The sequence below is a fragment of the Thalassophryne amazonica genome, chromosome 3 (genome assembly GCF_902500255.1).
Source record: "Thalassophryne amazonica chromosome 3, fThaAma1.1, whole genome shotgun sequence".
Lineage (NCBI taxonomy): Eukaryota > Metazoa > Chordata > Actinopteri > Batrachoidiformes > Batrachoididae > Thalassophryne > Thalassophryne amazonica.
The window spans coordinates 24,896,397-24,922,808 of record NC_047105.1 but is presented as its reverse complement, the minus strand read 5'-3'; the positions used below and the strand labels follow the sequence as shown (position 1 = coordinate 24,922,808).

The 26,412-nt window shown below is 42.7% G+C and overlaps 1 protein-coding gene across 4 annotated transcripts in view; it reads right to left on the bottom strand.

Annotated features, from left to right (window-relative positions):
* Window positions 1-4,490: 4,490 nt before the first annotated feature.
* si:dkey-43k4.5 (potassium voltage-gated channel subfamily S member 2) overlaps window positions 4,491-26,412 on the bottom strand; it is a 70,643-nt gene continuing 48,721 nt past the window's right edge. For 2 of the 4 annotated variants that reach the window (XM_034165927.1, XM_034165929.1), the window contains exons 6-10: window positions 19,088-19,171; window positions 18,758-18,919; window positions 12,604-12,687; window positions 5,215-5,307; window positions 4,491-4,950 (exon numbers count right to left, since the gene is read on the bottom strand). In XM_034165927.1, the coding sequence (XP_034021818.1) occupies window positions 4,498-4,950; window positions 5,215-5,307; window positions 12,604-12,687; window positions 18,758-18,919; window positions 19,088-19,171 (876 nt within the window). In that variant the 3' untranslated portion in view covers window positions 4,491-4,497. The remainder of the gene's footprint in view (window positions 4,951-5,214; window positions 5,308-12,603; window positions 12,688-18,757; window positions 18,920-19,087; window positions 19,172-26,412) is intronic. The other 2 variants (XM_034165931.1, XM_034165930.1) reach the window with 2 other exon arrangements.

Below are 26,412 nucleotides of genomic sequence, written 5' to 3'. Positions count from 1 at the left end.
TACACAGATCCATTTTGTAGAGATCAGTGGTTTCTGCCACCGGTCTTCCGTGTTTTGTCCCGACGCGTCGTTCGTATTGGACAATGCAAAGGTACGTCACGGCTCAGAGTGTCGAAAGTTGGATTGGGTTGAACTTTGACCGCGTCAGCCTGCCGACAAGCGGCAATGCACGCTCCCGTCAGAAACGTCGGTTTAGCTCGGCTTTTGACGCGACGCTTCTGACGCATCTAAAATGCAATGCGTCTCATTGAAAATAATGGTTTTTAGACCATTTTTAGACCGTTTTTTGATGCGTCTGACGTATTCAGTGTGAAAGGCCCATTAGCTTAGTGAACAAATAAAAAAACTAGCTGTCGCCCACTTACCAGCAGTGCAGACAGCGGCAAGTTTATCTCCTCCACTCAGGGTGCAAACTTCATCAATCGGCCCTGAAGCAGCAGGTGGACGTTTTCAAAAAAAAAAAAATCTAAAACCAAGGCCTGTTTTCTTTTCATTTTTTCGGGTAATAATCACCATCGATACTTTCTTCAGCATTCTTGTTTGCGTGTGGCTTTCACGCTGATTAGCTGGTAGCCCAGCCCCCATCTATCTATTAGCCAATTAAAACTCTTATCTAGCAGAGCGAGTGGGGGCGGGGATGGGACACATACGTGCACTCTGCAGTGATGGACGCCTGATGGCTGTCTTTTAAAGGGAGAAAATAAAATTAGAGTCAATAAGTGCTCATTTTATTTACACCGTCACGTTCCCTGGGGCAATTTGAAGTGGGTAGACAGAAATTCCCTGTCTTTTTAGGTGAGCAGACGGCATCTACCTGCGTTCCACGTAGACTACACCACTGGGCATGAGCAAACTGCTTGAGCATCTGCTGCAGTCATCGGCAAATAGCAGATCTCTGGTCAGCACTGCGTGGACCTTGGTCTTGGCTCTCAGTCGGGTCACGTTAAACAGTTTCCCATCACTGCGGGTGTGTAGGTGGACAACCTGTGTGGAGTGACCAAATGCAAAGTTCAGCAGCAGAGAGAAGAAAATTCTGAACAGAGTCGGGGCCAAGACACACCCTTGTTTCACACCAGAACAAATTGCAAAGAGTTTGGAGGTTTCCCCGTCAAAACTGACCACACCCTGCATGTCCTCGTGAAAGGAGATGATGATGCTAAGCAGCTGTGGGGGACAGCTGATCTTCTGCAGTAGTTGAAACAGGCCTCTCCTGCTGACAAGCTCAAAAGCCTTCGTCAGGTCGATAAAGGTGATGTATAATGGCCTCTGCTGCTCACAACACTTCTCTTGAAGCTGACGCACGGAGAAAATCATGTCTGTTGTGGTCCTGTACTTTACTGTCCCCATAAACAATCCCTCATAAATTCTCTATGGGGTATTGTCAAGAGGAAGTTTAGAGACACCAGATCCAACAATCCAGATGACCCGAAAGCTGCTATCAAAGCAACCTGGACTTCCAGAACACCTCAGCAATGTGATTGACTCCACACCACACCACAACGATGCAGGAATTCCTTCAAAAGGAGCGGTAACCAAATACTGAGTGCATAAATGAACATACTTTTCAGAAATTAGACATTTCTGTCTTGTAAATCCTTTTTTTTCACTGATTTGCTGAAAAATTTGAATATTTTCAGATACGGTGAATCTGGAAAGTATTCACAGCGCTTCACTTTTTCCACATTATGTTATGCTACAGTCTTTTTTAAATAAATTAGCAAAAAAAAAAATTATGTTGTCATTATAGGGTGTCTTGAGTAAAATTTTGAGGGAAAAATGAATTTGATACATTTTGGAATAAGGCTGCAACATAACAAAATGTGGAAAAAGTGAAGTCCTGTGAATACTTTCCAGATGCACTATATGTATTTTCTATTTTTGTAGCTATAAATTGTAATTATCAAAATTAGTATAAAAATGACTGAAACATTTTAGTTTCTATGTATTGAAAGTACAATATGTGAAATTTTCACTCTCTGAAATACCTGATCAAAAATATTGAACTTTTTCCACGATATTCTAACTTTTTTCAGATGTACCTGTATCACCTTTTTTTGGATGATACCAGCTCAATGCTGGTTCAAGTTTAATTGAATTCTGTCTACTTTCTTTGTCTCTGATCAAAGGTTCTTGCTAAAGATTTTCATCAACAGTTTTATGCAGTTAATTTTTTTTATGTACATGCAGTTTCATTCTAGATATCACGAGTTTCATTTCCACTGTAGAACTTTCTGCTTAATTTATCAGATAGGTTTTGTTTTTGGATTTTTCCTTCACATTTATTTGGAAAAAGCTCCATCCTGATGTGGTACACAAAAACAAACAAACAAACAACAAAACCTACAGAACATCATTTCATGGAAGCCCAATTAATTTACTCCCTCACACAGAGTTCAGAGTGCATGTGTATTCAGATCGAGCACAATATATGAACGTGATTCATTCCACAGCTCTCACATACACGGCCTTCCTCTCACATTCTCTTTCTCACGTACATGATATTCTCACATGCATTATTCATCTTACATACATGTTCTACCTCTCACATATACAGACAGTAGTGTTCAGAATAATAGTAGTGCTATGTGACTAAAAAGATTAGTCCAGGTTTTGAGTATATTTCTTATTGTTACATGGGAAACAAGGTACCAGTAGATTCAGTAGATTCTCACAAATCCAACAAGACCAAGCATTCATGATATGCACACTCTTAAGGCTATGAAATTGGGCTATTAGCAAAAAAAAGTAGAAAAGGGGGTGTTCACAATAATAGTAGTGTGGCATTCAGTCAGTGAGTTCGTCAATTTTGTGGAACAAACAGGTGTGAATCAGGTGTCCCCTGTTTAAGGATGAAGCCAGCACCTGTTGAACATGCTGTTCTCTTTGAAAGCCTGAGGAAAATGGGACGTTCAAGACATTGTTCAGAAGAACAGCGTAGTTTGATTAGAAAGTTGATTGGAGAGGGGAAAACTTATATGCAGGTGCAAAAAAGTATAGGCTGTTCATCTACAGTTATCTCCAATGCTTTAAAATGGAAAAAAAAAAAAAACAGAGACACGTGGAAGAAAATGGAAAACAACCATTAAAAAGGATAGAAGAATAACCAGAATGGCAAAGGCTCACCCACTGATCAGCTCCAGGATGATCAAAGATAGTCTGGAGTTACCTGTAAGTGCTGTGACACTTAGAAGACGCCTGTGTGAATCTAATTTATTTGCAAGAATCCCCCGCAAAATCCCTCTGTTAAATAAAAGACGTGCAGAAGAGGTTACAGTTTGCAAAGAACACATCAACTGGCCTAAAGAGAAATGGAGGAATATTTTGTGGACTGATGAGAGTAAAACTGTTTTTTTTGGGTCCAAGGGCCACAGACAGTTTGTGAGACGACCCCCAAACTCTGAATTCAAGCCACAGTTCACAGTGAAGACAGTGAAGCATGGTGGTGCAAGCATCATGATATGGGCATGTTTCTCCTACTATGGTGTTGGGCCTATATATCGTATACCAGGTATCATGGATCAGTTTGGATATGTCAAAATACTTGAAGAGGTCATGTTGCCTTATGCTGAAGAGGACATGCCCTTGAAATGGGTGTTTCAACAAGACAATGATCCCAAGCACACTAGTAAACGAGCAAAATCTTGGTTCCAAACCAACAAAATTAATGCCTCGCAGATGTGAAGAAATCATGAAAAACTGTGGTTATACAACTAAATACTACATAGTTTAGTGATTCACAGGATTGCTAAAAAAGCAGTTTGAACATAATACTTTTTTTTTTTTACTAATAGCCCAATTTCATAGCCTTAAGCGTGTGCATATCATGAATGTTTGGTCTTGTTGGATTTGTGAGAATCTACTGAATCTACTGGTACCTTATTTCCCATGTAACAATAAGAAATATACTCAAAACCTGGATTAATCTTTTTAGTCACATAGCACTACTATTATTCTGAACACTACTGTATAATATTCTCACTCACACACATCCTTCCTCACATTCACCCTCTCACATACAAAATAATGTCACTCACATATATGCTCCTCACTTTTTCCTCTCACATTCTTCCTTACATATATAATACCGGAGCTTTTGGCAAAACTGTGTTGTACCTCATTAATTCTGTTGTACCTGCATAAATTGTAAGGTGGAGATACTGATCCACGTCAAGAACCTTGAGACATATGACGACCAACCTGTTGCTTATAGTAGTAGATTCTGTCTCACATTCATGCTCTTCTCACATTCTCCTCACATAAATGATTTTGTTAATCTTACAGTCATACATTTTTTAAAACTTATATTGGATAATGGGAGATATGTATTCATGAGAATATACACGTGAGAGGTACAATATATGTACTGTGTGAAACTCCCAAGAATGAGCTTTGGCTTGCAAAGTTTCTCATGAATCAGAGCTGAAAACATCAGCTACCACATAGGATCATATGTTCACTGTGTCCATTGTCTTTGTAACATGAGAACAGTCTTGATCCTCAGAGGGGATGTTTCTTCCTCGCTGTTGGTGTGTAGGAGAGATGTTCCACATAGCTGTAGTTCACCACTCCTCCTTCATCCTCATAATCCATATCATCCTCTTCACTGTCATCATCATAATCATCATCATCATCTTCACCATCATCCAAACAACGGCTGAACGGCTCATCTGAACCGCCCTCCTCTTGTTCTTCCTTGCGGCTTGTTGTCGTTCTCTTGCAGTTGTTGTTCCTCACTGAGGCCTCCAGAGCTTTCTGTCTACGGTAGAAGTGGGAAAACTTGTTGAAGATGATGGTGATGGGCAGCGCCACCACCAGGGTGCCGCCCAAAATGCAACCGCTAGCGGCGAGCTTCCCCATGACAGTGACAGGGACCACATCTCCGTAGCCAACCGTGGTCATGCTGACTGTGCCCCACCACCAACAGGCTGGGATGGTGTCCAGACCCACATCCTGAAACATACCGTTTGTAAAAAAAAAAAATTCCATTGATTAATTTATCAGTGCCGCCCCTTCATCAGGCTCCACCTACAAATTTCATGGAATTGCTGCAGGAGAACACAGTTCAAGTTTTCAGGTGATGTTAATATGTTAACAAAAATGCTTTAAATTTCTTGGCCCCGCCCCTTTTCTTAACACTTTCTATGCCAGGTTAGAGTACTTGTTGAAGAACACTGTCGCGGACACGCACACAGGTGATTGATTGTTGAATGTTACCTCTTCATATTCTGCAGTGTAAGCAATCCCCGAGAAGACGGACACGCCCACAGCCAGGTACAGCAGCAGGATGCCGACCTCACGGTAACTGTGCTGCAGACACGAGGCGGATGAGAGGCTGTTAGAAATGCCTCCACGTGGAGGAATCAAACTTATGTTCTCATCACTTATTCTACCTCACTGAAGGGTGAAGGCTGAACCACTGCAGCTTCTCCTAAAAGTCAATGTGTTGCAAAAGCAAGTAGTGATGATGTTGGTCAATAATGTTGATTTTGGTGACACTGTCAGTTAATGACACACAGACACTGCGAGACCTTGTAACTTGATAAAATAATGACAGGTCAGATCTGGTAGCATATTCTGGAGCCATACATCATCCCTTTTGCCATCCTGCCTTGGGTCTTGGATAGCAACCATCCAGACAGACAAAAAGACACCTCTCAAAAGTACCATCTATCAGGTGAAAGGTGAATGTCCTCTTGGTCTGCTCCACCTGCTAAGATTCTCATCATTGAAGCACCTGTGTGCTGCATCATACCCAGAGAAATGTGCTACATTGCCAAAATGTCATAGCTGTGGTTTCCTCATAATGTAAATAATACGCCTCATCTAGGTTTGTCTGAGTTAATGTTCATTTGACACAAAGTCATTCCAGTGGAACCCAAAGATCCTCTCAAGAGACCGTGTTCCAAAGACATCCGGTCATCACCTTCTGTGAAAATAACAATAAATGGTGTCCAAATACCAAAGCCCCGTCACACATAGCAAGAATGTGGAGGAACCAGCCCGGCACGGCATATATTGCCATAAATGGTGTGGTCAGCAGTGTCAGAACGCATCTGGATTGCCTCGTCCACACCTGCACGATGGCAACCAAAGCACATGAAGACAACAGGTAGATGACACAGACTGCCGTCAGATGGCCATAAAAGGCACTGCAGACTGCCCGATGCCCAAATGTGTGGATAGCAAACATGGGACCAGAGTGGGAGGGAGCACTGTGTTCCTCACACGCGTGAGAGCGCAGTTCGCAACACGCATGTGTGCGTGCCACTGAACAGCTCTGCTGAAAGTTTACTGGCATTAGGCCATGCTGTCCCCTGTCAGACAGAGCCTTTCCAGGGAACTTTCTTTTTTGCTCATTTCAGGAGCACAACGCAACGCTGGACGCCGCAATGGTTGGATTATCACATGGGATTAATTTTTTTTATTTTGGGTGAGACGATTTTAACCATAGGCTGCCGGTTTCAGCTTCATGTCCTCGTCCAAGCTGTGAAACACTCCTGGACCGCTGTTGGAGATGAGATTCATTTATTAATGTTGTCACAGTGTATCACAACAGTTCCATGTCATATCTCCTACAGAGTTAGAAGTAATCATATATTACAGCGTGAGATCCATTCAGCTCCGAGCCTGACGCCTGCAATGACACATTACTGCGCATCACAGAGAGGCGCAGCTGCCCTTGTTACGAGGTCTATTAGAAAAGTATCCGACCTTATTATTTTTTCAAAAACCATAAGGATTTGAATCACATGTGATTGCGTCAGACAAGCTTGAACCCTTGTGCGCATGCGTGAGTTTTTCCACGCCTGTCGGTTGCGTCATTCGCCTGTGAGCAGGCTTTGAGTAAGGAGTGGGCTGCCCCCTCGGCGGATTTTCATTGTCAGGAAATGGCGGAATGATTTGGGCTTTTTTTCCATCAGAATTTTTTCAGAAACTGTTAGAGACTGGCAGCTGGAAACCATTCGAAAAATTTATCTGGCTTTCGGTGAAAATTTTACGGGCTTCACAGAGAATGAGGACTGTTACTACAGCTTTAAGGACGGCTTTAAGGACGCTCGGCGTGCCGCGCTCTGTGCTGCCATCGAGAGCCACAAACCACCGGATCATTTCTAAACGGATGGCTCTGTGGATCCGAGACCGTCATGTGCACTTTCTCTGGTTATCACAAGAGCTGGACATCAGCCATTTTCTGGCAGATTTCACTTTTAACAAGAAATTTTGTCATGGAAAGCCGAGCGGAGGCTTCGTGCGTCACGACCGATTTGCTGATGGAGCGAGACAAAGGAACACCTCCGTTTTGGTCTCACAGGACGGCTTTGAGATGGCGTTCAGACAGCTGTCGGTGGTTTTTCCATCGAGTGATTATCTGAGAAATTGTGGATGTGCCTGGACATGCCAGAACATGTCCAGTGAGGCTTCATCACGGCGTTGCTTTGCGCCATGCGGCACCGCCGGGATGCGCGGAATTCCTCCGCACGTCTGTCTCAATGTGCCGAAAAAGTGCTGATGTCCACGTCTTTTCACAATTCCTGTGCTAGTCAGACGACGTCCCGGATAAAACACAGCGTCCAGTTTGGAAATGAATGGCACATTCCACTGTTACAGGAGTTTTTGTCATGGAAAAAGGAGCGGAGTGCACACGACGGTCTCGGATCCACAGAGCCATCCGTTTAGAAATGATCCGGTGGTTTGTGGCTCTCGATGGTGGCACGGAGCGCGGCGTGCCGAGCATCTTTAAAGCCATCCTTAAAGCTGTAGTAACAGTCCTTGTTCTCTGTGAAGCCCGTAAAATTTTCACCGAAAGCCAGATAAATTTTTCTAATGTTTCCAGCTGCCTGTCTCTAACAGTTTCTCAAAAAATTCTGATGGGGAAAAAAGCCCAAATCATTCCGCCATTTCCTGACAATGAAAATCCGCCGAGGGGGTGGACCACTCCTCACTCAAAGCCTGCTCACAGGCGAATGACGCAACCGACAGGCATGGAAAAACCTCACGCATGCGCACGAGGGTTCAAGCTTGTCTGACGCAATCACACGTGATTGAAATCCATATAGTTTTTGAAAAAATAAAAAGGTCGGTTTCTTTTCTAATAGACCTCGTTTATACAGTTATGATGGAGACAATGCCCATGGGAAGGAATGGACAAATATCTGTACTGTAAGGTCTATTGTGGATATAACAGCCTCTTCACATTAACTGTTCACATTCTCTGTACATGATAATAATTCATAATTATTATCGTGATGAAGCATCCCACATTTCAACAGTTCCTTTGCACTCTGGGTGGGGCCGACACTATTATACGTAGCATGTGCAGGTCATACCGGCAGGCTTTGCCGTGCCAGATCCATCTCGAGGTTCCCTTGTATCCTCTCAAATCGTTTCGGATCCCATTTTGCCGCCATCGGAATATGCAAATTGTGGTCAGATGGTCCTCAGATTGCACATGGACCGCTGTCGAGATGGAACACCTAACCGACGGCAGCCCAGAGGGTTTGAACATGTGCATCACACTCTGGTCCGCCGGCTGATTTTGACCAACTATGTGGACTTTCACAGATGGCTGTCAGAACGTTTTGGAACTGAAACCCAACACTTTTCGGATGTGCGGCGATTCATCATTCCAATGCCATTCTGCATGATTCCGGCTATGTGTGATGGAGGAATAAAGGAGCTAACTATACTATGACTGGCAACCTTGCACTTTCTCTTCCTGGACTCGGCCATCAGACATGCATGGTGTGGTGAAAGTGTTGAACTTGTGTCGACATTCATTTATCTCAGCAGTGGCATTCATGTTTCTGTGTCCTCAGCCTTTGAGATCAAGAGACGCCTTGGAACAGAGACAGATGGTGATACCAATATCTTCGTAGAAGAATGAAGGTCCAAGTCTTAAGGGTCCATGTGCTTTCTGTCTTACCAGTGACCAAAGGTGACAACTAGTTGTCTTTGGTCCCAGGTCTTTTTGGAGGATCTTTGGTTACTACTGGAATGACTTTGTGTGAAACAAGTGATTATTTAGCTAGTTTAGATCATAGTTTATACAGCACTTTTCCATAAGTGCTTTACAATGATGCCTCACATTCACCCATTCACACACACATACACCAGCGTCAAGGTGCTGCCATACAAAGGTACTCAACTGCTGGGATGGGAATTCGAACCGAGGATCCTCTGGTCACAAGTCTACTTCCAGCACTCTAAGTAGCTCAAGTTGTGCAGAGAGCAATTTTACTGACTAGTTAGCCAGCTACCAGTGCTCCTAGCCAGATACAAATTGAAAATTACATAGTGTATTTGAGTGTGGTTGTACCATCCACTACTATCTAACAGATTACAAATTACTTTTCAATACTGTGGTTTAAAACTATTCATAGTTCAATACGGAAGAATTTAATTTTTTTTTAAAGTTGACGCACGGTATTATCTCTTGTTAATGTCATATCTGCTCCCACTCTGGATGCTGTTTATTATTTGTTTCTTGTTAACCTGCGTCAAAAAAGTATAAGGTAATTTTTTGGCAAGAGGTGAAGACGTCAGCGGACCTTGTTCAAAATGTTACACATCTGGCTCAGTATCATGTTAATAAAATCATGATTGTAACTCATCACTGAAAACAGAGAAAACCTCATTTATTTCTATTAATAGATCATATCTTTACACAGCATTCAAAGCAAATATGTATATGTCTCACATTCAGAAAGCTGAGATTGTTCTGAACATTTTTATGTGCAACACATGGACATTATTCTCAAAGAAAGTACCTTAGGGCCAACTCACACTGATGTAAAATGGCTGACGCTGGCAGATGTAGCAGATTCTCAAAAATCTCTGTGAAATGCCAGAACAGGCTCGTTCAAAGGGTCCAAATTTCCTGTCTCTAATGCAAATTGACATAGCTCAGAGGACGGCAACGGTGTCATTGTACTGGCGAAGCTCGACATTTCCAATGGCGATGGTCCACTGACTTACTATAGGACAAAGCTCAGCTTTTGGCGTCAGAGTACAGGCGTATTGGTAGATCCGCAGAGCATTAGCATAACTTGGCGGAGCTGATCATTGATTCATTTGAGACATCATGTGACGTAGCCTATATAAACTCGACGTAATTACAATTTTGTCACTTGCTATTGGTGCACCATTGAGACAGGTTCCACATATTCCTTCACATTTTTTCATATTTTGTCATGTCCAAGGGATAAAGAGGAGGTGGTGCATCCAGTCAAGCCTCCATGTTTGGCCAGCAGAGGCAAACATGCCCAGCTCTCCACAATTTCTCTTATACTCATTCGACTGGTAAGCACTGAAAGCCAAGATAGGCATGTCCCAACTTGTCCTTTAACACTCCAAAACGGAGGTGTTCCTTTGTCTCGCTTCATCAGCGAATTGGTTGTGACGCGCGAAGCCTCCGTGCGGCTTTCCATGACAAAATCTCTTGTTAAAAGTGAAATCTGCCGGAAAATGGCTGATGTCCAGCTCTTGTGATAACCAGAGAAATTGCACACGATGGTCCCGGCTCCACACAGCGATCCGTTTAGAAATGATGTGGTGGTTTCTGCCTCTCGATGGTGGCTCGGATCGCGGCGCGCCGTGCGCCATTGTGGGCCGTCCTTAGAGCTGTAGTAACACTCCTTATTCTCTGTGAAGTCCGTAAAATTTTCACCGAAAGCCAGATAAATTTTTCGAATGGTTTCCAGCTGCCTGTCTCTAACAGTTTCTGAAAAAATTCTGATGGGAAAAAAAGCCCAAATCATTCCGCCATTTCCTCGCAATGAAACAATGACGAGAGGGGTGGACCAGTGTTCACTCAAAGACTGCCCACAGGCGAATGACGCAACTAACAGACGTGGAAAAACTCACGCATTTGCACGAAGGTTCAAGCTTGGCTGACGTAAAAACATATGAATCAAATCCATATATTTTTGCATAAAATAAAAAGGTTGGATACTTTTCTCACAGACCTTGTATATATATATATATATATATATATATATATATATATATATACACAGTAGTATTCAGAATAATAGTAGTGCTATGTGACTAAAAAGATTAATCCAGGTTTTGAGTATATTTCTTATTGTTACATGGGAAACAAGGTACCAGTAGATTCAGTAGATTCTCACAAATCCGACAAGACCAAGCATTCATGATATGCACACTCTTAAGGCTATGAAATTGGGCTATTAATAAAAAAAAAAGTAGAAAAGGAGGTGTTCACAATAATAATAGCATCTGCTGTTGATGCTACAAACTCAAAACTATTATATTCAAACTGCTTTTTTAGCAATCCTGTGAATCACTAAAGGCATTAATTTTGTTGGTTTGGAACCAAGATTTTGCTCATTTACTAGTGTGCTTGGGGTCATTGTCTTGTTGAAACACTCATTTCAAGGGCATGTCCACTTCAGCATAAGGCAACATGACCTCTTCAAGTATTTTGACATATCAAAACTGATCCATGATACCTGGTATGCGATATATAGGCCCAACACCATAGTAGGAGAAACATGCCCATACCATGATGCTTGCACCACCATGCTTCACTGTCTTCACTGTGAACTGTGGCTTGAATTCAGAGTTTGGGGTTCGTCTCACAAACTGTCTGTGGCCCTTGGACCCCAAAAAAAAAAACAATTTTACTCTCATCAGTCCACAAAATATTCCTCCATTTCTCTTTAGGCCAGTTGATGTGTTCTTTGGCAAATTGTAACCTCTTCTGCACATGTCTTTTACTTAACAGAGGGATTTTGTGGGGGATTCTTGCAAATAAATTAGCTTCACACAGGCGTCTTCTGTCACAGCACTTACAGGTAACTCCAGACTGTCTTTGATCATCCTGGAGCTGATCAATGGGTGAGCCTTTGCCATTCTGGTTATTCTTCTATCCATTTTGATGGTTGTTTTCTGTTTTCTTCCATGCGTCTCTGGTTTTTTGTCCATTTTAAAGCATTGGAGATCACTGTAGATGAACACCCTACAATTTTTTGCACCTGCGTATAAGTTTTCCCTTCTCCAATCAACTTTTTAATCAAACTACACTATTCTTCTGAACAATGTCTTGAACGTCCCATTTTCCTCAGGCTTTCAAAGAGAAAAGCATGTTCAACAGGTGCTGACTTCATCCTTAAATACAGGACACCTGATTCACACCTGTTTGTTCCACAAAATTGACAAACTCACTGACTGAGTGCCACACTACTGTTATTGTGAACACCCCCTTTTCTACTTTTTTTTTTACTAATAGCCCAATTTCATAGCCTTAAGAGTGTGCATATCATGAATGCTTGGTCTTGTTGGATTTGTGAGAATCTACTGAATCTACTGGTACCTTGTTTCCCATGTAACAATAAGAAATATACTCAAAACCTGGATTAATCTTTTTAGTCACATAGCACTACTATTATTCTGAACACTACTGTGTATATATATAATATATAACATGATTAAAATCAATTCCATCTCTTTCTTTGACCTTTATTTCCATTTTGAGGTTCCCAAGTGTCACTGAGAGGCCGCTCTGAGACACAAAGTCAAATGTTAGATGACTCTGTCTGCAAGAATGACATTCTGAGACATTTGACTTTCAGCATCCTCACTCACCCGAAGTGTCGCCCCCAGTGAGCGCAGCCCTGTTGAGTGCCTGGCCAGCTTCAGAACTCTGAAGATCCTCATTAGCCTGAACACCTGAATCACAAAGACCTACAACAATCAGGCTATAAAGTTCAGAGCTTTGTGACATCACAAATGGATTGAACGGAGATCAAAGGAAAAAACTGCTTCACAATGTGCAAGAAAAACAGTACAAGGAGACATTTGGAGGGAGATCCAGATCACCACCAAAGCCTCGTCTGACAATATGACGGGGAAGTGGTGGCCTACAGGTTAGAACATCAGCCTTATGATCAGAGGGTGGTATGTTTAATCCCCCTGGCCAACCACCCGTCCGTTATCTAAACCTGCTTATTCCAGTTAAGGGTCACAGAGGTGATTGGGTGAGAGATGCCCATGCTGACAAATTATATAAAAAGAAAACCAACTTAAGCCCTATTGTCACTCTTCCAGATATGTATCTCTGAAGGAAACTGTCTACAACCAAGATGTGTGCAGACCACGGACAACTACAGCACAATCTTGGGGTTTTGGGGAAAGCAAAAACCTCCCAGTGATGTCTGTGCAAAAATGTTACAGGCTCCCTGTAACAACAGCAGGGGATGTTTAAAATAGGTCAAAAGTCTTAGGGGAGTGGGGGTGGGGGGTGGTGGTGGTGGTGGTGGTGGTGGGGGGGGGGGGGGGGGGGGGAGGGTGACAGAGCATCTTGAAAATCCAACTACAGTTAAAATAAGACCACAGTACAATGAAGAAATATCCAGGTTCATCAGAGACACCCTCCCAGACTCTCAAAGGTTTTCCAAGATTTCAAACGTGAGCTTCCAGGGTGATTATCCATGAAAGTGAGAACAGGACCTTCCAATATCAAGAAGTTTTCTTCCACTTGGGGTCACCACAGTTGATCCAAGATGGATCTGTCTGTTGGTTTGGCACAAGAAGCAAATCCACATTACATGGAGAATGGGCAGGGGTGGTCTTGAACTAGGAACCTTTTCCTGTAGAAACAAGCGGTTAAGTGAGCTTGTTTCTAGAGCAGAAGTTTCCTTCATGCCTGCCTACAGGGCTTTCCAATATCATAGGTACATTTTTATTTACTTATTTATTTTGAGTGAGCCTATGGGGAGTGGTGGTGGGCAAGCGGTTAAGTGCACTTCAATTAATCAATCAATTTTTTTATATAGCGCCAAATCACAACAAACAGTTGCCCCAAGGCGCTTTATATTGTAAGGCAAGGCCATACAATAATTATGTAAAACCCCAACGGTCAAAACGACCCCCTGTGAGCAAGCACTTGGCTACAGTGGGAAGGAAAAACTCCCTTTTAACAGGAAGAAACCTCCAGCAGAACCAGGCTCAGGGAGGGACAGTCTTCTGCTGGGACTGGTTGGGGCTGAGGGAGAGAACCAGGAAAAAGACATGCTGTGGAGGGGAGCAGAGATCGATCACTAATGATTAAATGCAGAGTGGTGCATACAGAGCAAAAAGAGAAAGAAACAATGCATCATGGGAACCCCCCAGCAGTCTACGTCTATAGCAGCATAACTAAGGGATGGTTCAGGGTCACCTGATCCAGCCCTAACTATAAGCTTTAGCAAAAAGGAAAGTTTTAAGCCTAATCTTAAAAGTAGAGAGGGTGTCTGTCTCCCTGATCTGAATTGGGAGCTGGTTCCACAGGAGAGGAGCCTGAAAGCTGAAGGCTCTGCCTCCCATTCTACTCTTACAAACCCTAGGAACTACAAGTAAGCCTGCAGTCTGAGAGCAAAGCGCTCTATTGGGGTGATATGGTACTACGAGGTCCCTAAGATAAGATGGGACCTGATTATTCAAAACCTTATAAGTAAGAAGAAGAATTTTAAATTCTATTCTAGAATTAACAGGAAGCCAATGAAGAGAGGCCAATATGGGTGAGATATGCTCTCTCCTTCTAGTCCCCGCCAGTACTCTAGCTGCAGCATTTTGAATTAACTGAAGGCTTTTTAGGGAACTTTTAGGACAACCTGATAATAATGAATTACAATAGTCCAGCCTAGAGGAAATAAATGCATGAATTAGTTTTTCAGCATCACTCTGAGACAAGACCTTTCTGATTTTAGAGATATTGCGTAAATGCAAAAAATTTGTTTAATATGCGCTTTGAATGACATATCCTGATCAAAAATGACTCCAAGATTTCTCACAGTATTACTAGAGGTCAGGGTAATGCCATCCAGAGTAAGGATCTGGTTAGACACCATGTTTCTAAGATTTGTGGGGCCAAGTACAATAACTTCAGTTTTATCTGAGTTTAAAAGCAGGAAATTAGAGGTCATCCATGTCTTTATGTCTGTAAGACAATCCTGCAGTTTAGCTAATTGGTGTGTGTCCTCTGGCTTCATGGATAGATAAAGCTGGGTTTCATCTGCGTAACAATGAAAATTTAAGCAATACCGTCTAATAATACTGCCTAAGGGAAGCATGTATAAAGTGAATAAAATTGGTCCTAGCACAGAACCTTGTGGAACTCCATAATTAACTTTAGTCTGTGAAGAAGATTCCCCATTTACATGAACAAATTGTAATCTATTAGACAAATATGATTCAAACCACCGCAGTGCAGTGCCTTTAATACCTATGGCATGCTCTAATCTCTGTAATAAAATTTTATGGTCAACAGTATCAAAAGCAGCACTGAGGTCTAACAGAACAAGCACAGAGATGAGTCCACTGTCCGAGGTCATAAGAAGATCATTTGCAACCTTCACTAATGCTGTTTCTGTACTATGATGAATTCTAAAACCTGACTGAAACTCTTCAAATAGACCATTCCTCTGCAGATGATCAGTTAGCTGTTTTACAACTACCCTTTCAAGAATTTTTGAGAGAAAAGGAAGGTTGGAGATTGGCCTATAATTAGCTAAGATAGCTGGGTCAAGTGATGGCTTTTTAAGTAATGGTTTAATTACTGCCACCTTAAAAGCCTGTGGTACATAGCCAACTAACAAAGATAGATTGATCATATTTAAGATAGAAGCATTAAATAATGGTAGGGCTTCCTTGAGCAGCCTGGTAGGAATGGGGTCTAATAAACATGTTGATGGTTTGGATGAAGTAACTAATGAAAATAACTCAGACAGAACAATCGGAGAGAAAGAGTCTAACCAAATACCGGCATCACTGAAAGCAGCCAAAGATAACGATACGTCTTTGGGATGGTTATGAGTAATTTTTTCTCTAATAGTTAAAATTTTGTTAGCAAAGAAAGTCATGAAGTCATTACTAGTTAAAGTTAATGGAATACTCAGCTCAATAGAGCTCTGACTCTTTGTCAGCCTGGCTACAGTGCTGAAAAGAAACCTGGGGTTGTTCTTATTTTCTTCAATTAGTGATGAGTAGAAAGATGTCCTAGCTTTACGGAGGGCTTTTTTATAGAGCAACAGACTCTTTTTCCAGGCTAAGTGAAGATCTTCTAAATTAGTGAGACGCCATTTCCTCTCCAACTTACGGGTTATCTGCTTTAAGCTACGAGTTTGTGAGTTATACCACGGAGTCAGGCACTTCTGATTTAAAGCTCTCTTTTTCAGAGGAGCTACAGCATCCAAAGTTGTCTTCAATGAGGATGTAAAACTATTGACGAGATACTCTATCTCACTTACAGAGTTTAGGTAGCTACTCTGCACTGTGTTGGTATATGGCATTAGAGAACATAAAGAAGGAATCATATCCTTAAACCTAGTTACAGCGCTTTCTGAAAGACTTCTAGTGTAATGAAACTTATTCCCCACTGCTGGGTAGTCCATCAGAGTAAATGTAAATGTTATTAAGAAATGATCAGACAGAAGGGAGTTTTCAGGGAATACTGTTAAGTCTTCTATTTCCATACCATAAGTCAGAACAAGATCTAAGATATGATTAAAGTGGTGGGTGGACTCATTTACTTTTTGAGCAAAGCCAATAGAGTCTAATAATAGATTAAATGCAGTGTTGAGGCTGTCATTCTCAGCATCTGTGTGGATGTTAAAATCGCCCACTATAATTATCTTATCTGAGCTAAGCACTAAGTCAGACAAAAGGTCTGAAAATTCACAGAGAAACTCACAGTAACGACCAGGTGGACGATAGATAATAACAAATAAAACTGGTTTTTGGGACTTCCAATTTGGATGGACAAGACTAAGAGACAAGCTTTCAAATGAATTAAAGCTCTGTCTGGGTTTTTGATTAATTAATAAGCTGGAATGGAAGATTGCTGCTAATCCTCTGCCCCGGCCCGTGCTACGAGCATTCTGACAGTTAGTGTGACTCGGGGGTGTTGACTCATCTAAACTAACATATTCATCTTGCTGTAACCAGGTTTCTGTAAGGCAGAATAAATCAATATGTTGATCAATTATTATATCATTTACCAACAGGGACTTAGAAGAGAGAGACCTAATGTTTAATAGACCACATTTAACTGTTTTAGTCTGTGGTGCAGTTGAAGGTGCTATATTATTTTTTCTTTTTGAATTTTTATGCTTAAATAGATTTTTGCTGGTTATTGGTAGTCTGGGAGCAGGCACCGTCTCTATGGGGATGGGGTAATGAGGGGATGGCAGGGGGAGAGAAGCTGCAGAGAGGTGTGTAAGACTACAACTCTGCTTCCTGGTCCCAACCCTGGATAGTCACGGTTTGGAGGATTTAAGAAAACTGGCCAGATTTCTAGAAATGAGAGCTGCTCCATCCAAAGTGGGATGGATGCCGTCTCTCCTAACAAGACCAGGTTTTCCCCAGAAGCTTTGCCAATTATCTATGAAGCCCACCTCATTTTTTGGACACCACTCAGACAGCCAGCAATTCAAGGAGAACATGCGGCTAAACATGTCACTCCCGGTCTGATTGGGGAGGGGCCCAGAGAAAACTACAGAGTCCGACATTGTTTTTGCAAAGTTACACACCGATTCAATGTTAATTTTAGTGACCTCCGATTGGCGTAACCGGGTGTCATTACTGCCGACGTGAATTACAATCTTACCAAATTTACGCTTAGCCTTAGCCAGCAGTTTCAAATTTCCTTCAATGTCGCCTGCTCTGGCCCCCGGAAGACAATTGACTATGGTTGCTGGTGTCGCTAACTTCACATTTCTCAAAACAGAGTCGCCAATAACCAGAGTTTGATCCTCGGCGGGTGTGTCGTCGAGTGGGGAAAAACGGTTAGAGATGTGAACGGGTTGGCGGTGTACATGGGGCTTCTGTTTAGGGCTACGCTTCCTCCTCACAGTCACCCAGTCGGCCTGCTTTCCCGGCTGCTCGGGATCTGCCAGGGGGTAACTAACGGCGGCTAAGCTACCTTGGTCCGCACCGACTACAGGGGCCTGGCTAGCTGTAGAATTTTCCACGGTGCGGAGCCGAGTCTCCAATTCGCCCAGCCTGGCCTCCAAAGCTACGAATAAGCTACACTTATTACAAGTACCATTACTGCTAAAGGAGGCTGAGGAATAACTAAACATTTCACACCCAGAGCAGAAAAGTGCGGGAGAGACAGGAGAAGCCGCCATGCTAAATCGGCTAAGAGCTAGTAGCTACGCTAAGCTAGCGGATTCCTAAAAACACGCAAAGTGAATAATGTGTAAATAATTTAGAGGTGATTCAGCAGAAGGAGTGCTTTAGTTAAGGCACGTAAAGATTACACTGGGAAACAAATCGTAATCTAGATAACTAGATCAATCTAACTGCGCAGATTAAACAGCTAACAGATACAGCAAAACACCGCTGTGCTCCGGAACAGGAAGTGATACAATACTGCAGTGAGAGCCAACCACCAGTAGAGGCAAGCAAGAGTGCACACTTGTTTCCTGTGCAGAAGGTTTCCTGTTGAAAACCCAGTCTTGCCCATTTTCCATATAATATGGAGTTGCATCAGGAAGGGTGTGTACCATGCGGTGTAAAACGTGCCAAATCAAGATGCAGATCCACCTCGGATCTGCTGTGGTGACCCCTAGTGAGAACAAGGGAGCAGCCAAAGGATCTTACCTTTACTTTAAGTTAGACTAGGCACCACCAAAACTCAGTCAGTTTCTCTCTGACCCAAGGACCAGCTCTTCATAAAATTAGTTTGAAATATGTCTACTTCAATTTAGTTAATTAATGTTGACCATTCCATTAAAATATGATGTGGTCAATCATGAACCTGTATGAGTCGTCCAAGGTCTCCGAGTTCAGACTCTGATCCGACGGTCATGTCAAAGATCAGGGTGACGTAGATGGGAACCACAGACACAATGTCAATGATGTTGAGAGGATGATGAAAGAATTTCCTTCTGTTTGGCGCCAGCAGCAGCCGTGTCACCACCTCAGAGTGATTCCAAAGAACACAGTTAGGTTACTAAATACTGGATGTAAGAAACGTCAAGTTTGACGATGCTACTAAAAATTATCAAAAACATCACACGATGCTTCATCTTCTTACTGTTTTTAAAAAAGTATTTAGCAAATGAAGTCTTTGCGTTTTTGTCCTCACCTCGAAGGTGAACCAGCAGGTGCAGAACACTTCCAGAGCCTGCAGGGTTGCGTCCTCCATCAGCTTCCCGTTAGCATCAAAGGTCTGTAAGAGAAAATGTAATTAATGTCTCAGTCTGTCAAAGCTTTAAGTGTTATTTTTAACATGGAGTCTCCTTCCAGCTGCCATCAAAGCAGGAAGCAGATCAAAGCTTGGCGGTTTCTGACAGGTATGTCAGGCAACATTTAGTCACCCCAAAATCACACCAGAAATGTCTTCAAGAAAACAAATAAAAGACAGTAAAAGGAAAATCACATTTATTTGTTTTCTGGAGAAACTGAATCATGGAATCAGTTTTTTAAATTGATGTTTTTGTCCGAACTGGACACTGGACATAAAAACTCAAGTCAGGCATAAAAATAAGGAGTTAGACGTAACTGCTGCAACTCTTCAAATCCACAGCAAAAACATTCCTATTTTGACCTGGAAAAATCCCAGAACAATAAAAAATAAATCAGACAGTCTCACTCAGGCTTTCGCACAGCAACAGAGTTTAAATATTTAATAAATGGGAGTGCACTCAGAGGACTCGGCTTTGGAAAGAAAACATTCTGGTGCGGCTTCCTTTTACTTCCACATACCAGAAAATCTGGAGCTTTAGATTTAATTTTGCCTTAACTTGACTTTGAGTTAGAAGTGAACGTATTCTTAATAAAGACATAATTGCTGATGTGGTATACGAATGGCCTTCATTCACTTGTGCTGTGCCGGGATTTTCAGTTTGTAATATTAATAATATTTATTAATATGTTTTTTTTTTTCAAATGTACATACAAAGTGCTGCACACACAGTTCCAGTTAGTTGTAAAAAGTGCTTCCCAATAAAAGTATATTAAACATTAGACCAGCAGCAGCTACACTTAATACACAGTAAAGACATTTATTGGGAAACAGAAAAGCCTCGTTCTTACTTTCACCAATGGGCATTCCACAAGGTCATGGTTTGAAACCTTGTCCATACTTTGGTAAACCTTCTAGGCTCCAGAAAGGTGCCCGTGATGAACCAGGATAGTCAGTGACTGGGCTGTGGTCTTGTTTTAACTGTGGCAGGATTTCAAGATGTTCAAACGTTGGCATTCTTTGGTGTTCTTTGATGATGGGTGAGGGCCCAAAACAGGGTGATACCTTATGCTCAAATGTTCATGTCAGTTTGAGGACAACGTACTTTAGATGTTCCAGTAACAGTGAAACAATGGTGTAGAATTATTAAAAAAAAAACAAAAAACTCCAGATTGTGGGTTCTCAGATCTGCCAAAGCTCAGCAGAGAGCTACTACACTTGGATCCCGATGTTTAATAATATCAGGTCAGTGGGAACCATCACAGGACACCATAGTCAGCCTGTATACAGGTGCTGGACAGAGTGGATGAAGAATCTCAGAATTTTTCCCAGTAAAAACTATCTTCCTTCCACAGTGTGTTCTGGCTCCTACACAACACTTGCATGGACTGGATGTTGGACAGCGTTGTGCAAAGCAGTGTTCTTTGGTGCCTTTGTGGCCAAGGAAAACTTTACTGACCCTAACTTTGTGGATGAGGCTGTGATCTCTGTGGAATCAACGAATACACTGATTGCAACACTTGAGAAGATGAGCGAGCAATCATTGTATTTGGGTTTGCAATTCTCCTGGTTCAAGACTAAAGCCCCCATCACACATATCAAGAATGTGCAGGAAGAGCCCAACATGGCAAATGTTGCCATAATCCGGACGCAGTCGGGATGGAAACTCTTTCATCCCATGTAGACTGTGGGTGGATCCCATCCAGACTACCTTGTCCACATGATCGCATCCAAAGCGTATGTAGATAACAGGTCGATGACACAGAGTGCTGTCAGACGGCCATAAAAGGTACTGAAGACTGTCCGATGTCCAAACATGTGTGACGGAGACACAATACGGAGTGGGAGCCAGCGCTGTGTTCCTACCTTTGCACAGGACATCAGAGTACTACCACGTATGGACCGGACTCACGCCATATGTATCAAAGCCGGCATCGCTGCAGTCACTCACTCACTCATGCACTCACATCTGTGCTCGTCCTCCACTTCCCAGCACTACTGACCTTACGTGCACGCTAGAACAGATTCTGAAATGATCAGTTAGCTGTGTGTGTGTGTGTGTGTGTGTGTGTTCATAACAGCTGAATGAGCCACTAAGCGTGTGCGCAGGGTGCACGTGTGTGCCGCTGCCAGCCATTGGATACCTTTACTGAAACTTTGCTGGCAGTGGGCCAAGCAGTCACACCGTGCGTCAGAACAGCGAACTTTAATTTCTTTTTTCTTTTTTGCTCACCTCAGCAGCACAATGCAACTCTGTACACCATGATGTCGGTTGGATTATCACATGGGATTTGTTTTTGCCATGGTTGTTTGCAGCACACAGCAGCCGGGTGAGAGGCTTTTCACCACAGGCTGTGGTTCTTGGATCCTCTCTGCCCTGCGCTTTGAAACGATCCTGGTTTCTGTGCTGGAGGTGAGTTTCATGTTTAATAATGTTGTCATGGCCTGGCGATACAGTTCCACGTCACACCTCCTACAGAGTTTAGATGGTGATCAAGTAATAATATGTATATTACAGTGGTGAGATCCATTCAGCTCTGATGCATGCAATGATTCATTACTGCGCATGAGACCACGGAGAGGCGCAGCGGCACACGGTGCTTTTGGTTTGATAGTGCGCTGTTCACACCCACTGTACATGATGAATGCGTGGCACATACATGTTATTACATATCAACATTTCCTTTGCCCTTCCTGGCCGTGGCACAACATGCAGAATATGCAGATTGAGATCAAATGACACAGAAACTGGATATAGACCTCCGTCAGATGTGCGTCCCATCTCGATAGCACAAAGAGTGTTTTGAACACATGCAACACACTCGGGACAGCCGAGTGAATGGGACCAAATGTGTAGACTGCTCTGAGACTGTCGTCCGTTGGTCTTCAGACCGCACCTCAATATTTCCCGATTGTGGCCTTATGTGTCATTCTAACGTCATTCGGACTTTGACATATGTAATCATTATTATTCAGTCTGATTCAGATGTATGCAATGTTGTTGTTTTATTTAGTTTTTTCTGAATACATTGCGGGTTACAAAGGGGCGGAGATGGACATTTATTGATCACAAAACACAATAATTTGATTTGAAAGCCAAATTAAAATCAAATTAAAGCCATATTACATTTGGAGACAAAAAACAGCCCAGACTGACTGTGTGGTTTAAGTCCTGAAGTGGCCAGAGGTGGACTGACCTGACCTTCAGACAGCACCTGAGGTTATGTCACTTTAATGTCTAAAAATAGCTCTGAATCTGTGTGCATTTTTCAGACGCTGTATGGCAAATTTTATTTTTTATCAGCTACATCAACGTCCCCACAAGAGTTGGATGTAATAATTCATAATCTGGTATATAATTTTTTTTAACGATAGCGTTGATTTGAAGTGAAATGTGCCCTTTATCTTGCTTTCTTGGCGATGTCATTTTGAACATGAAGCATGTTGATGTGGACTTAAACAGTTCATTATTAGTCGCAACCTTCTTCAGTTTTTTATTGACAAAGTTTCATCAGTCAGACAGAACGCTGATCAGAACTGCAATGTTGAGTTGTCTGCTACTCATGCACATTCTGCTGTGCTCGAGCAATTTGAGCCCATTTCTTTTACATCTTTTGGTGAAGTTGTAACACACATAAAACCTACAAGTTGTCCTTTAGATGTTGTTCTTGCACGTGGCCTTGCTGTCACGAATATCGACATCCTGCCTCTTGCGTCAGCGGTCTGTGACCACTCGCTTATTAGGTTTACAATTATGCTGCCGCGTTTAGTGGAGCAACAACCTTGCCTATCATTGCGCCGATGCATTAAACCTTCAACTTTGACTGAACTCGAAGTGAGACTATCAGAAATCTTACCTTCAAGCTGGATGAATTTTCAGTCGGTAGACAGTCTTGCGGATAGCCTGAACTTAGTGCTAAAAACCACACTTGATAAGATTGCGCCTCCTCTATTAAGGCCATGCCTTCCCAAGGCACAGACACCTTGGTTCAACAGTTATTTGCGTGACCCAGAAGCGGTTTCTGATATGGGCGATATGGGCAGCCACCCAGGGCGGCTTCTTATCTGGGGCGGCATGACCGACCCCCGGTCCCCCCAAACACATTGCAATCGCTGCAGCAGTGCCTACCGCTATACTCCACTTGTGGGTAATGAGCGCCCTCTGCTTGCTGTGTGGTGCATGTAGATTTCTGCCATGGTCTGACAGACAGGTAACAGGTTCTGGAGGTTTTGTTGGTTGGCTCTCACTGCGGTATTGTATCACTTCCTGTTCCGGAGCACAGCGGTGTTTTGCTGTATCTGTTAGCTGTTTAATCTGCGCAGTTAGATTGATCTAGTTATCTAGATTACGATTTGTTTCCCAGTGTAATCTTTACGTGCCTTAACTAAAGCACTCCTTCTGCTGAATCACCTCTAAATTATTTACACATTATTCACTTTGCGTGTTTTTAGGAATCCGCTAGCTTAGCGTAGCTACTAGCTCTTAGCCGATTTAGCATGGCGGCTTCTCCTGTCTCTCCCGCACTTTTCTGCTCTGGGCGTGAAATGTTTAGTTATTCCTCGGCCTCCTTTAGCAGTAACGGTACTTGTAATAAGTGTAGTTTATTCGTAGCTTTGGAGGCCAGGCTGGGCGAATTGGAGACTCGGCTCCGCACCGTGGAAAATTCTACAGCTAGCCAGGCCCCTGTAGTCGGTGCGGACCAAGGTAGCTTAGCCGCCGTTAGTTACCCCCTGGCAGATCCCGAGCAGCCGGGAAAGCAGGCCGACTGGGTGACTGTGAAAAGGTCAGATGGTTTTATCAATTAGACAGCTGTAAAAAGATCAGATAGTTTTACTAAATACAAGGACATTTTGGATGTGCGTCAGCCATTTTGTGTTATGCATCATGACACTCTTACACCATTAACTGAGAATTTGACTGCATTAATGGTGGTTGGCTCTCACTGCGGTATTGTATCACTTCCTGTTCTGGAGCACAGCGGCGTTTTGCTGTATCTGTTAGCTGTTTAATCTGCGCAGTTAGATTGAGCTAGTTAACTAGATAACGATTTGTTTCACAGTGTAATCTTCACGTGCCTTAACTAAAGCACTCCCTCTGCTGAATCACCTCTAAATTATTCACACATTATTCACTTTAGCATGGTGGCTTCTCCTGTCTCTCCCGCACTTTTCTGCTCTGGGTGTGAAATGTTTAGTTATTCCTCGGCCTCCTTTAGCAGTAACGGTACTTGTAATAAGTGTAGTTTATTCGTAGCTTTGGAGGCCAGGCTGGGCGAATTGGAGACTTGGCTCCGCACCGTGGAAAATTCTACAGCTAGCCAGGCCCCTGTAGTCAGTGCGGACCAAGGTAGCTTAGCCGCCGTTAGTTACCCCCTGGCAGATCCTGAGCAGCCGGGAAAGCAGGCCGACTGGGTGACTGTGAGGAGGAAGCGTAGCCCTAAACAGAAGACCCGTGTACACCGCCAACCCGTTCACATCTCTAACCGTTTTTCCCCACTCGACGACACACCCGCCGAGGATCAAACTCTGGTTATTGGTGACTCTGTTTTGAGAAATGTGAAGTTAGTGACACCAGCAACCATAGTCAATTGTCTTCCGGGGGCCAGAGCAGGCGACATTGAAGGAAATTTGAAACTGCTGGCTAAGGCTAAGCGTAAATTTGGTAAGATTGTAATTCACGTCGGCAGTAATGACACCCGGTTACGCCAATCGGAGGTCACTAAAATTAACATTGAATCGGTGTGTAACTTTGCAAAAACAATGTCGGACTCTGTAGTTTTCTCTGGGCCCCTCCCCAATCGGACCGGGAGTGACATGTTTAGCCCCGCATGTTCTCCTTGAATTGCTGGCTGTCTGAGTGGTGTCCAAAAAATGAGGTGGGCTTCATAGATAATTGGCAAAGCTTCTGGGGAAAACCTGGTCTTGTTAGGAGAGACGGCATCCATCCCACTTTGGATGGAGCAGCTCTCATTTCTAGAAATCTGGTCAATTTTCTTAAATCCTCCAAACCGTGACTATCCAGGGTTGGGACCAGGAAGCAGAGTTGTAGTCTTACACACCTCTCTGCAGCTTCTCTCCCCCTGCCATCCCCTCATTACCCCATCCCCGTAGAGACGGTGCCTGCTCCCAGACTACCAATAACCAGCAAAAATCTATTTAAGCATAAAAATTCAAAAAGAAAAAATAATATAGCACCTTCAACTGCACCACAGACTAAAACAGTTAAATGTGGTCTATTAAACATTAGGTCTCTCTCTTCTAAGTCCCTGTTGGTAAATGATATAATAATTGATCAACATATTGATTTATTCTGCCTTACAGAAACCTGGTTACAGCAGGATGAATATGTTAGTTTAAATGAGTCAACACCCCCGAGTCACACTAACTGTCAGAATGCTCGTAGCACGGGCCGGGGCGGAGGATTAGCAGCAATCTTCCATTCCAGCTTATTAATTAATCAAAAACCCAGACAGAGCTTTAATTCATTTGAAAGCTTGACTCTTAGTCTTGTCCATCCAAATTGGAAGTCCCAAAAACCAGTTTTATTTATTATCTATCGTCCACCTGGTCGTTACTGTGAGTTTCTCTGTGAATTTTCAGACCTTTTGTCTGACTTAGTGCTTAGCTCAGACAAGATAATTATAGTGGGCGATTTTAACATCCACACAGATGCTGAGAATGACAGCCTCAACACTGCATTTAATCTATTATTAGACTCTATTGGCTTTGCTCAAAAAGTAAATGAGTCCACCCACCACTTTAATCATATCTTAGATCTTGTTCTGACTTATGGTATGGAAATAGAAGACTTAACAGTATTCCCTGAAAACTCCCTTCTGTCTGATCATTTCTTAATAACATTTACATTTACTCTGATGGACTACCCAGCAGTGGGGAATAAGTTTCATTACACTAGAAGTCTTTCAGAAAGCGCTGTAACTAGGTTTAAGGATATGATTCCTTCTTTATGTTCTCTAATGCCATATACCAACACAGTGCAGAGTAGCTACCTAAACTCTGTAAGTGAGATAGAGTATCTCATCAATAGTTTTACATCCTCATTGAAGACAACTTTGGATGCTGTAGCTCCTCTGAAAAAGAGAGCTTTAAATCAGAAGTGCCTGACTCCGTGGTATAACTCACAAACTCGTAGCTTAAAGCAGATAACCCGTAAGTTGGAGAGGAAATGGCGTCTCACTAATTTAGAAGATCTTCACTTAGCCTGG